The 11,911-nt window shown below is 45.1% G+C and overlaps 1 protein-coding gene across 3 annotated transcripts in view; it reads right to left on the reverse strand.

The window, feature by feature from the left end:
- The window catches only part of ST6GALNAC3 (ST6 N-acetylgalactosaminide alpha-2,6-sialyltransferase 3), a 521,749-nt gene extending 511,491 nt beyond the window's left edge, over window positions 1–10,258 (reverse strand). For all 3 annotated transcript variants that reach the window (XM_064588967.1, XM_064588966.1, XM_064588968.1), the window contains exon 1: window positions 10,093–10,258. In XM_064588967.1, the coding sequence (XP_064445037.1) occupies window positions 10,093–10,110 (18 nt within the window). In that variant the 5' untranslated portion in view covers window positions 10,111–10,258. The remainder of the gene's footprint in view (window positions 1–10,092) is intronic.
- Between the last annotated feature and the right edge of the window lie 1,653 nt (window positions 10,259–11,911).

Here is an 11,911-nt window from a genome sequence, read left to right on the forward strand (position 1 = left end):
AACTCTTATTCTGCTTTTGATTTTTTTTTCCAGCCACTTAACAATGCAAAACCCATCCTTAATCACGGGCCACACAGAGCTATATAGACACAGGCGACAGGAGATTTGGCCCAAGGGCCGTAGTTGGAGGGTCCTGGTCTAGCACTCTTGCGTTAGCAAAACTGTTCCGCTATACAAACCCGAGTTCCCCCATCAGTCCAACAAAAGTAAATAATGACCATCCTGAAATCTCGTGAGATAATAAATAGCTGCAAAATATCTGGCAGGCTGTCTGCCAGAGAGAAGGCACGCGGCAAAAGGCAGCTACTGCCATTAGTATAATGAGGTGTTCATCGCATGATCCAAGAAGATGAGGTGGAGCGGGGCAGGCCCGCAATGCACAAGTGTGGACCGAACAGAGCTGTGGGTTTACAAACCGGTTTGCGCTAAGCACCACTGGACGCACAGCTACTCGCACACTGCTGAAGCTACGGACACACAAACAAGCAGTGGAAAATAGGCAACCTGTACAAAGGAACGCTAATCACCTTCTCTTGACTTAAGACATGCAGTTTATTCTGGATGTCCAGATTGCCGCCATGTGTGGACCGCCCTGCTGGAGCAAAGGAATAGCTCCAATCAAAGTATATACAGTCTGCCTCTGACCTCAAAGCCAACAGGAGTTCTCGCTCCCACACTGAGACCAAAGCCGCAGCCCCCTTGGGAGAATTCACAGCTGCTCAACATCTACGGCGCCAATCAGACTCCATTTTAGGTGAAGTTCCAAGGGCTTAAGAAAGGCTCCAGTGTGTCCCTGGGTCCAGAACTTATGACGTGCTCATCGTTTGCCTTCCTTCAGCTGCCAAGGGTCTGACCAACAGGAGTGCCCTCCCCTGTGCTCCCCTAGCCGGCAGGCAACCCTTCCCCCAAACCCCTTCGACTGCTCTCACTGCCCCCACAGTTAGTGGTCCCTTCTGATGGTGAGGATGAGGACCTGAACAAACATGCTGTCCTGTCCAGTAACCACCACCCACAATCGGCTGTAGAGACTTTGAAATATGGCTACTGTGACTAGGGAACCACATTTTTAAATTTCATTTCATTTTATTTACATTTAAAAACTAATACTTGATTCAACTCTTGGAAAGCTTTTGAGCATCTTTGGAGCAACTTGAACATGTGAACCTACTTTTTGACTGTGCATTTTATGAAATCTAAATTTCTGATGAAAATTTAGCATCCAAATTGAGATATGCTGTAATGGCAAAATGTACACCGAATTTTGAAGACTTAACAAAAAATATATAAATATCTCATTAATTTTTATATTGATTACATGTTGAATTGAAAATGGGATATATTATATAGGAGTCAAAATTTAATTCTTCATAATCTGTATATTCATAACTTCAGTATCATTGATGCCTTATAGTCTTTACAGTTACAGAGGGATTATTAATTTCATCTATTATATAAAGAATTTGTAATGGGTTAAACAGAATATGCTATTCAAGTAAATTCTGCCTGTTTCTTTTTGTTTTTATGTTTTAACGTGGTTCCTAGAAAATGTAAAATCACGTAAGTGAGCTGCATGAGATTTCTACTGGACAGCACTGCAGTAAATAAACGTACTACCATCACGACTCATATTCATCACAAAGCTGGACTCAGACTCGGCGTTGGTTCAGCTCTGACCTCTCACCCAAAATCCTCTTACCACCGACACCCTAGAGAACAGCCTTTCTTTCCCAGTTATCATTTTCCCTGCTTGATTAGGCAAAACCCTCACAGAGAGACTTTCACCCCTCTTTAGAGTCGTTACTGCTGGGGCCACCAGGAACAGCAAAGGACAGGGCCAGGAATGGCAGACCCTGCTCTCTGCAAGGGTGTATCCCACTTGTCCCAAGGAGGGGGATCATCCCAGAACACTGACTTGCTCATTCTAGTCCTTGAAACCTGAGATGAGCTCCAGGTGCACTTTCTAATCCCACATCATGACTCATTTCCAATGCAGGACATACACAACTTCCCACTCCCTTGTGATCAGAATCTTCTCGGCAAGATGCAAAGACAGTTTTCATAACAAAGAAGTTTTTACTTTTGTGTCCGGTAAAGGCACAGCTAATAAATACACTAAAAAAAAAAAAAAAAAAAACCAGCCTCTGAAATTAGAGAGAAGTGCCTTCCAAGAAAGATTTTATGTGTAAGAATTTTCAAATCTGAGTAAACACGAATGAATGTGGGTATATATTTTTATTTATATATTTACACTGACTATGTATATGCCGAGACATACATTTCTTTTTTACACAAATACTAGAATGACTCACGTACAAGGACCCCTCTTTCCTGGCCCCCAAGCCATCTCTTTGGGAGTTAACTCCCCCAACTCTCCCAAGCACCAGATGTTGTGAGCCCCCACCCCTCCACACCACACAGGAAATGAGAGGAGGCCCGGAGAAGATGGGGTAGGGGGCACAGGGCCTCTCTGAGAATGTTACCTACCCCGAGGCTCCTGTTTATTCAATCTCTGGATACCCTGGGCCAAGGTCTCTGATGAGGCAACTTTAAATCAGTTTAAAATCAGAACCAGAGCCTACTCTCAGTCCTTGAGCGGAGGGAAAAAAAAACAATAGTGAAAGCACAGATAATCCCTTCACCTCACTTGGGCCATTTCTATAACCACCTTCTTGTCGAAAACCCTTGACACAGCTGTTAACAAGGAGAGGAATTAAACAATTTGGGGTTTAGCTCCTCTCCCTTTCCTGACTCTGGTGGAGGTGCTAATTGACGGTAAAATGCATAAAAGGTGTACATCAGATCGGCCGGGGACGGACAGGATCTGGATAATCCATAAACTGAAAAATGAGCCTTTTAATAACCAGGAGCTAACTGCAGCTTTCTGTAGTGGGATCCTGGTAGCACTTGTAAATCTACTCTCTCCAATTAGAAAAATGTCTTCCTCCACTTTTCCCAGAAGCCAGGAAACAGAAAAGAACTCCTCCAACTCCCAGCCCTCAGGCACAAGTGTGTGTTAAATTTTCACAAACAGATAGAAATTTTCCTCCTGGGGAGGAGATTTCATAATTTTCCCCAGTCATCTACTGGAAAGCTTAATAGGCTCCCTCTGCTTTCCTCAAATCTAAACGCTTCTTTAAAGCCCACCAGTTCCCAAGACAGGTTTCCTCGACTCAAGCTGTTATCTAACTATTAATAACACTAATAATAGTTTTGCCATACGTGTATGGTGCATTCTGCTTTGAAGAGTGCCTTTGCAAGCATTAACTCTTTTGGACACCAACAACGCCCCAGAGGGGATCCAGGCTGGGGAGCCTGAAGTTTATACGATTTGTGGGTCTCTAAGAAAATGAATATAAAATTATAAATACAAAAATCCGGGGCGCCTGGGTGGCTCAGTCGTTAAGCGTCTGCCTTCGGCTCAGGTCATGATCCCAGGACCCTGGGATCAAGCCCCCCATCGGGCTCCCTGCTCCGCGGGAAGCCTGCTTCTCCCTCTCCTACTCCCCCTGCTTTTGTTCCCTCTCTCGCTGTGTCTCTGTCAAATAAAAAAAATCTTTAATACATACATACATACATACATACATACATACATACATACAAAAATCCAGGGCCTCTTCCCAGAGCCTTGGAGGGGCCCTGAAGCCTGGCCCAAGGGGAAATCCGACTCTGTACGACCCCTCTCCTTCACTCTCCCCCACCAAAGGGACCCGTGGGTTTCTCAGGCTAGGGGGAGAGGTCACGTGACTTGCACAGGCTCAAAGGGCTATTCCGTGTTGGAGGCAGAACTAGAACTTTCTTACCTCCCCAGTCTCTGTGGCCCCTCTACTCCCCCTAGTTCCTCGGTCACAAAGGAAACTCTGAAGAAGGAACAGATAAAAACAACACGGCTAAAAGTGATCCCGACCAGGCGGGTGTTAGGAAGCTGTCTAGACTGAGTACTGCCTGGGTAGAAGAGGGTGAAATAAACACAAGTCCCCACAAACATTCACTTAAATTGGCACTGAAGGCAAAAGACACACTACCTAACCACACGGAGCCAGGTGAATTCCATCTTCACCACTTACGAACCACAGCGCCTGGGACAAGCTACTCAGCTTCTCCGAACTTCAGTGTCTTCATTATAGTACGAGTTTGCACGAGATGACGTCTATAAAGCACTCAGCACAGGCCCGAGGCTGACCACTCTAGATGCTCGATAAAGAGCAACTATTATTGTTGCCGTTGTTCTCAGTTCATCCAAAGAGCACTGCTTCTCCACAAGAAACTCCCCCAAAGTGTGCAATTGGAAGTTGCAAAAGCATTCTGTTCAGTCACCTTAAGGCTGAAAATTAGCCAGGACCGCTGCCGACACGTCGGCATCCCCTGCGCAGCAGAAACGTCAGAAAGAAACCTCCTAGCCGATTTATTAGACCAAGTGCCTTGTCTGTTCCACTTGCTGGGGTGATCTTAGAGTTTCAGATTTATAATCTGTGTATCTATGAAGTGTCCGTGGCTTTCCAGGCTCAGCGAAGCCAGACTGTTTTCAAACACTTTGAGACCTCATAGGATGAGAACCACAAATTGGGATGGTGGGTGTTGGGTTTTTTGTTTTTGTTTTTACTTTTGCTTTTTTGTTTGTTTCTGTTAACCTGGAGAACCAAAATGATCATAACAAAAGATAAGCCATTCCTGCACTGCCTTGTCTCCTCCTTCTAGTCCAGTGCTCCTTTCCCCTTCCCTCCAGATTTCAAATTGGCTCCAGATTTTATAGGAGACAGAGTAACAGATGCACGAGAAACAAACTGAGAAGGAATTTAAGGAGCAAAATAACTGATAAGCTCTAACCTGCTTGCTATATGTTAGAGTGAAAAACCCATGCTATATCCATGAAGAATTCATCTGTTTACAAAAGAGGACAGATTAGGCCCATGTCTAGAAATGGCATCTCAAAAAACAAAAAACGAATACATTAATGCATTTAGGCACTCGACAAATATTTAGGTAACACTTCAGTGAGAGCCAGGCAGGTTCTTATGGATACCAAGTTGAATAAGAAAAGGCTTTTGCTGTCCCCAAGACTCATTTGGGCAGCCACCCATACCTCTGTCCATATACTCCCACACCCTTAGCAGTATTCACTCCTCGTGCTCAGCAAACACTAGCTGATCGACCTACTGAAGGCCCCCGCCCTTGATGAGTTCCCAAACAGAAGAGTCGGGAAGGCAGACAGCGAACTGACAGTACAGGGTAATAGCTGCTGCTACGAGATGAGAACTGAGACCACGGGAGCACAGGGAAGCCTGCTGAAGCACAGGAAGGCTTCACCGTCCATGGGACAGTGACCTAGGAGCTGAAAGATGAGCACGACTTTTGTCGCTGGAGGAAAAGTGATAGCGGGGGAATTTCCTGCAGAGAAAACAGCATGCCAACAGCAACGGATTGCTAATAATGACTATCTAGGCCTCACGATATGTCAGGTTCTATTCTACAGAATTAGCTCATCTATTCCTCATCACTTGAAGAAGTAGGCACTGTTTTTGTTCCAATTCCACAGCTGAGGAAGTGGAGGCTGATGGATCTCACTGCTGAAGCAGGTCGCCAAGCTTAACAGCCAATGCTGTTAATCTCACTGCTGTACCACAATGTCATGGAGCCACGAGCAAGTGCCACATCTACAGACCTGGGATGAGTATAGGTAAGTGTCCGGGTGAGGGACATGGTGAGGGAGCAGCAGGGGGTGAGGTCAGGTACGTGTGCAAGGGCAAGATGGTGAGGGAACGTGAACCCCAGTTGGGTTCATCCCCCAGGGGCTGGGGGGCCAAACCAAGCATTCAAGCCTATAAATGGCTTGATCAGTACTGCACTTTAGCACAATACCATGAGAGTGATGTGGAAGACGGGCAAGATTTGGGGGAGGCTGAAGACAGGGAGGCTACTTCAAAAGACAGAGCAAACACTAGGCCCTGAACGAGGCAGAGAGAGGAAGAATGGAGAGTAATAGGCAGATTTGAGAGATTCTTCTAGATATAATTGATGCAATATGGTGACGAATTAGGTCTGGGGCAGGGGGAAGAAAAGTAAAGGAGAAGACACCAAGTCCATAACTTGATATCACCAGTCATCCAATTTCCCATCCATCTGAGTAAATATTACACGGGGCTGGGTGACTGGGAGGGAGGAAAGCGGTGGCTTAGCCATGCCACTGTCGTGTTATCGTCTAACTGCTTTGTGCTCATAGGTCTCCTCACCCGGGCAAAACCATGATCTTTGCTAAGGCAGAAATGACGCATAAGTGTCTTGTGTCTACATGTCCACTCAGTGATCCCTTTAGTGCTGGATACAAAGGCAACCTAATACAATTCATCAAATACTGCTAAACACCAAAAGTGCACCAGATACTGTGCTCAAAAACATACCTGCCGACTAAAGGTAGAACTCATAAAAGAAAATATAAACAAGTTTTATTTCATGAAAGTTTTAAATATCTATAATGTACAGAAGAATGAAAACAAATGACTAATATAAATGTAAAAGTTTTGCTTCACTAGCCATCAAATAAATACAAGTGAGATACCTTTCTTGTCTATCAAAATTTCCAAGACTTTTAAAACACTCCTTGGAAAAAGACTGGTCCTTGCCTTAATTATTCACAACAGCACAGCCAGGAGGGCTGCCTAACCAGGAGCATAGCAAGAAAGGATCCTAAGACTTGGACTCGTTTTTACTGAACTATAACTAGCCTATGCTTTCAAATGTGCAGATATTCTCACTGAGGAACGCACGATCATCCCCATTTCAGAAACCAGAGCAGTGAAACCAAGAAACTTGCTTGTGGTTATACAATTAGTAAGTGGTGGAGCCCTAATTAAAACCCACATAGTTCTGGCTTCAAAGCCCAGGCGATGTGGAGTGAATATGTATTTTACAATTAAATGATTATTGAGGTACTAATCGCCCTTCTGTTATGAGAGCCAGCTTTGTGCAGGGGCAGAATGGGCCTTCCCCATACACAGTACCTCGAGGGGACAGTTGTATGTGCTGCGAAGGACCTTCCCTGGCTGCCATGGCATGAGCTTCTCCTCTTAGCTACTCAGAGATCCCCACTTTTAGGGTCACCACTGTGTAGGCCATAAGGATATTTTAAGTAACCTCTCAGTTTTCTCATATATAAAAATGGAAAATAAAATTGACCTCAAAAATCTGTTAAGAAAATTAGTTTTCACCCACAGAGTAAAGTTGACATGGCCTCAAAAGTTATCTTTCAAAAACACAAGCTCCACACTAGTAAATCCAATGAAGTGTTCAAAATCCACAGTACGTGGAAAGCCTGTCTTAACTAGTCAGTAGGAGGGTTCATTGCTCTCTCCATTGCTCTCTCCCTCTGTGCCGTAGTATGCCTTCCACAGGTCTGTTACTCTTCACATTGTAACATAAACATTCATTTACTTTCCATCCACTTTCCTATACTGTAAGCCACCTGAGAACCAAGTCAATGGTTCATATATCTTGTAATGCCAACGCCAAGCCCAGGGCTGGCATGTGGCAGAAAATGTTTTGTTTAAAAAAAAAAGTCCATCACTGCCTTCAGCTCAGGTCATGATCCTGGAGTGCCAGGATCGAGTCCCACATCAGGCTCCCTGCTCAGCGGGGAGTCTGCTTCTCCCTCTGATCCTCTTCCCTCTCATGCTCTCTGTCTCTCATTCTTTCTCAAATAAATAAATAAAATCTTTAAAAAAAAAAAAAAAAGTCCATCATTTTACCTTCATAAAATCCTGCCAGAGAATTATTATAATTTTCTGCATTCTAAAATGAGTGAGCTGCCGTGGCTGTCTAAAATCATACACAGGTGGTCAGGCTTGCACTGAATCCAGGTCTCCAGACTCTCCACTCCACCATGTATGGATTTTCAAAGACCAGAAGGGGAAAAGGCCTACCATAGGCCATTGAGACCATCACTGCACAAAGGTACTTTGTTTCTTAAATGTGGTAAGGATTCTGAATGGTATCAGGACATCTTAGAAAGTGGTCACCTGGGAAAGTACAGAGAACAGCACTAAAGTATAAGAAAAGCTGGCAGATCTGGGTCTAAGCCCACGCTCACTTCGACCTTAACCCTGTTGCCTTGGGCAAATCTCTTAAACTGAGGAGCCTCGACTTCCTCATCTGTAAAATGGGGTTTGAAACAACGTTACCTTGCAGGGTCTGATGTAAGAATGAGAGTTATATTTATATGAAATAGGCAGAAGATGTATTAAGGATTTCTTAAACCTTAGTTATCATTACATGTCAGAAAAAAAGTAGCACATATTAATGCCTATGCCACAGAGTAGTTTTCATCCCCTGTCTTACTTTATTCCCACAGCAGCCTGTGGGGTAGGTGCTATTACCTTGATCTTACATCGAGGAAACTGTGACTCAGAGACATTTAAGTAACTTGTCCAAGGCCACACAGGTGGCAATGGGCAGAACCTGCATTCAGACCTAGGTCTTTCTGAATCCAAACCTCTTTGAAGTTTACCTGTCTGCATCCCAGATGAATTTCAGTGGAGGAAAGATAAGGAGGACTCAGATGTGCCCCCAAATGTCTGAGGTCTATGTGAGGTGCTTGAAAAGATAGTCTGGATCAGATTCATGTGTAGCTTGGGGTAGGAGTTAAAAATGTTTGGAACATATGCAAGATAAGGCAGGGAGAAACCCAAAGAAGATGGCCAATGATAAATGTCATGCTCCTCAATTTCCCTTTCAGCTAATAATGTAATAAATAGTAAAGAATGACTCCTACTCTTATTTCAGTCCTTACGCTAAGAGTCTCCAAGGTGAAAATCCCATGCTGTAATACCGATGTGTTACGTATTTCCTCTTGATCTTGCTACCATTTGTTATGTCCCAGGAAATGTTCCAAAACCAAAGAGAGGAAGTTCAGAAAAGTCACAGGAAATATCTGACCTCCTTTACTCTAAGGAAAAAAAAAACACCCCTTCTCCTAGGTTAGTCTCTTATTTATATCATTAACACCAAGGCATGGTGTAAGATGACACAGCTAACTAGTATAACAGGAGATAGCTTCAAATCATCCTGCAGAGAAACAAATGCTATTTCACAAGAAACAACAACAAAAATCCTTTTCTGGTGTTTTCCTCTATCACACACAGCTCCCCCAACCTTGGAACAAACAAGGCTTTGCACCCTCCAGTCAAGGCCCAGGAAACCTTCAGGCCCTGAATGTTTATGATTCAGGCAGTCAGGAGTCAGGCAGGTTAGGCACGAGGAGAGACAGGAGTGAGAAAAATGAAAACAAAAAACAATAAAACACCTCTCCCTGCGGAATGAGAAGTTCTCAAGTGAGGCACGGACCCCACATCCTTCCACCTGACACCACAAAGGTGTAAACCCAGAACGATGCTTGGTCCAGGCTAAGAAACCAGACTTGGAGAAAGAAAACTCAACAAAGAAGGAGTGGTCCAGTGGACTCTAATATGGAGTGAAATCATTGGGTCTGTTCAAATGTATGAGCTTAAGGAGGGTCACAGATTCTCTACTAATAAAAACATCCTTCTGTGAACTTTTCCAAAGTAAAGTTAATGGCACGTAAAGCCAGCAGATCTCACAGAAAACTCATTCCTAAGGGACTACCTGTAAACTCAGAAGTTTCTGTCTTCACGAGATCAAATGTTCAATAGAACCCCCCCTCTGCTCACTCTCACGCCCATTCGAAGTGCTATATCCTCTACCACCAGTAACCCATGCCCAGACTCTTCATTCTCCTTGGCTCCTGAAAGGCCTCAGGCAACGGAGCCGCGGGACCCGCGGGAGCACCCCTCCCCTCCCTGCCATCCCCATTATTCGGCACACAGCCCTACTCTCCCCTGGAGCCAACAGTCTGCAGTTCCTTCAATGCAGGCGCGAGCAGGCAGGAATGGTGGGAAGAGAAGCTGTGTCAGCTGCATGTTTCAGAATCTCCCTCCATATGCATTTGCCAAAGGAACAAAAAGAAAATCAATGCCAGGAAAAGACAACTGAGATGAGGATGCGGTGGGACCGCGGCTGACTCCTTGCCTCTTAGCAGCAAGGGGCTGGCTACCACGCGTCCGAGCCACAGATCCCAGTCGTTACCTTCAGGATGCAGGCCATGGCGCTCCGCCGGCCCTTCTGCCACCGAGCAGCGGGCGCGCCTGGGTCAGGGGCAGTCCCGGCGACAGGCTGGAGGCTGGTACCGCGGCAGGACCGCTCCAGCCCACATTCCCGCAGATCCAAATAAGGGGACCGCCGTGCGAGCTGCGCGGGCACAGGCCCCGCCCCCCCGCGCCGCGGCCCCGCCCCCGAGCCCGTCCACTGGCTGGCGGCCCCCGAGGCCCCGCCCCCGGATTACGTGCCGTCCCGGTCTCCCGCGGCTGCCCCTGGATGCTTGCTACTTCTTTTCTCTGTCTCTCCCTTACTTTCCCCGCCCCCCCCCCCCCCGCAATAAACGTTCTGTGGTTCAACGTATACGAAATCTGCTCGGCGGCAGGCAGGAATCTGGGTCCTGCTGGGGAGAGAAAGCGGCCTTTCTTCTCGATTCGGTCTCCTCTAGCAGATCAGAGAACCCCTTGCAGACATTTCAGTTTTTAAAAAGTTAAGTGGGTTTGGAATCACCCTTCTACAGGCTTTGGGCGCATCAAAGGATTCTTCAAAAGTAGCAGATGAAATTCTCTCTGGGCTGTTTAACGATAGAGCCTTCGCTCTGCTTAAAACTGCTGTGATGGGCTCATCTAAAATTAATTATTTCCGCTAATAAGGGAGCACAAATACCTATCAAAAGATGCCAGGAAACTTATGCTACATGTTTTGTGTGTATGTACGCGTACATAGGCATGTATGCATTGCTTTCTTGCTTTCAGCTTGTGCGTTTATAAAAAAGGTGTGTATACATAAAAATACAGTAAATAGAATATATATACGAAAATTTAATATATTCTCATATATATACATTGATTATATATGTATATAAGTTATGGTTGTGCCCACAAGCACAGGACTTTGTTCTTCCCCCGCTACAAGTTTAGAATTTGAATGAACTTTGTTGCAACTTAAGTAACAAGGTTAAATCTAAACTTTCCTGTAGGGCTTGGAAATCCAGAAAGGCCATTCTTCACCATCCAACCTGAAGTCTCTGGTGATAAAACAAAGGGTGATAGAGCAGCTTTAAAAGGCAGGCAGCCTGGAAGAAGATATGTTTGGGGTCCTTTCCACCCCTCTTTAGCAGCCCTTTTGGAGTGAAAATCAACAAGGAAAGCCCAATTCCCAAGGGAGGAACTGGCTAAGAGAAACAGAGTTATTTCTCTGAGGAAACTGACATCACACACATAGCAGGAAGGGAGAGAGAGAGAGAGCATTCTGTATATATACACAGATTTCCACCACTTGGTCTGTCAGAGAAATCTTAAAACCAGGCCCCAAATATTTACCCAAAAGAGCTTTCACTTGCTAGAAGCCCTGTCTGGTTTGCCTACATGGAGTCAGGAAAAACACTGTGGGCTGCTGGTGGCTGTGACGTCATGAGACTGGCTCACAAACCACAAGGCAGAAACTAGACTTTCAAGGGATTTGGTGTTTTCTTGGTGAGAACATTCAGAATCCTGAGAGAACAGGAGGCACCACAGGAAAAGTGTTGCAAACCCTGAGAGTGGACGGACTACCTGCTCCCAGGGAAAGTCCCTCTTTTCAGTCTCCCTAAGGGCCCACTCCCTGCTCTCCCATCCGGCCCGTCTGTGTGCTTCAGAGATCTGCTATATTTTCAGTAAGAACTCTTTGATCAGTAAGTTCAGTAAGAGTATCCTCTATTTGGTTGATCAGGATTGTATATATTTTTTAGGACTGTATATTTTAAACCACTGCTTTAGCTCATGATCTTTAGTAAACCAGAAAAACTCAGTATTTTATTCATTTATGAATT

Source organism: Mirounga angustirostris, unplaced genomic scaffold (genome assembly GCF_029215605.1).
Source record: "Mirounga angustirostris isolate CCGP_5_RB_7025 unplaced genomic scaffold, mMirAng1.0.hap1 SCAF_4, whole genome shotgun sequence".
NCBI classification, from domain to species: Eukaryota; Metazoa; Chordata; class Mammalia; order Carnivora; family Phocidae; genus Mirounga; species Mirounga angustirostris.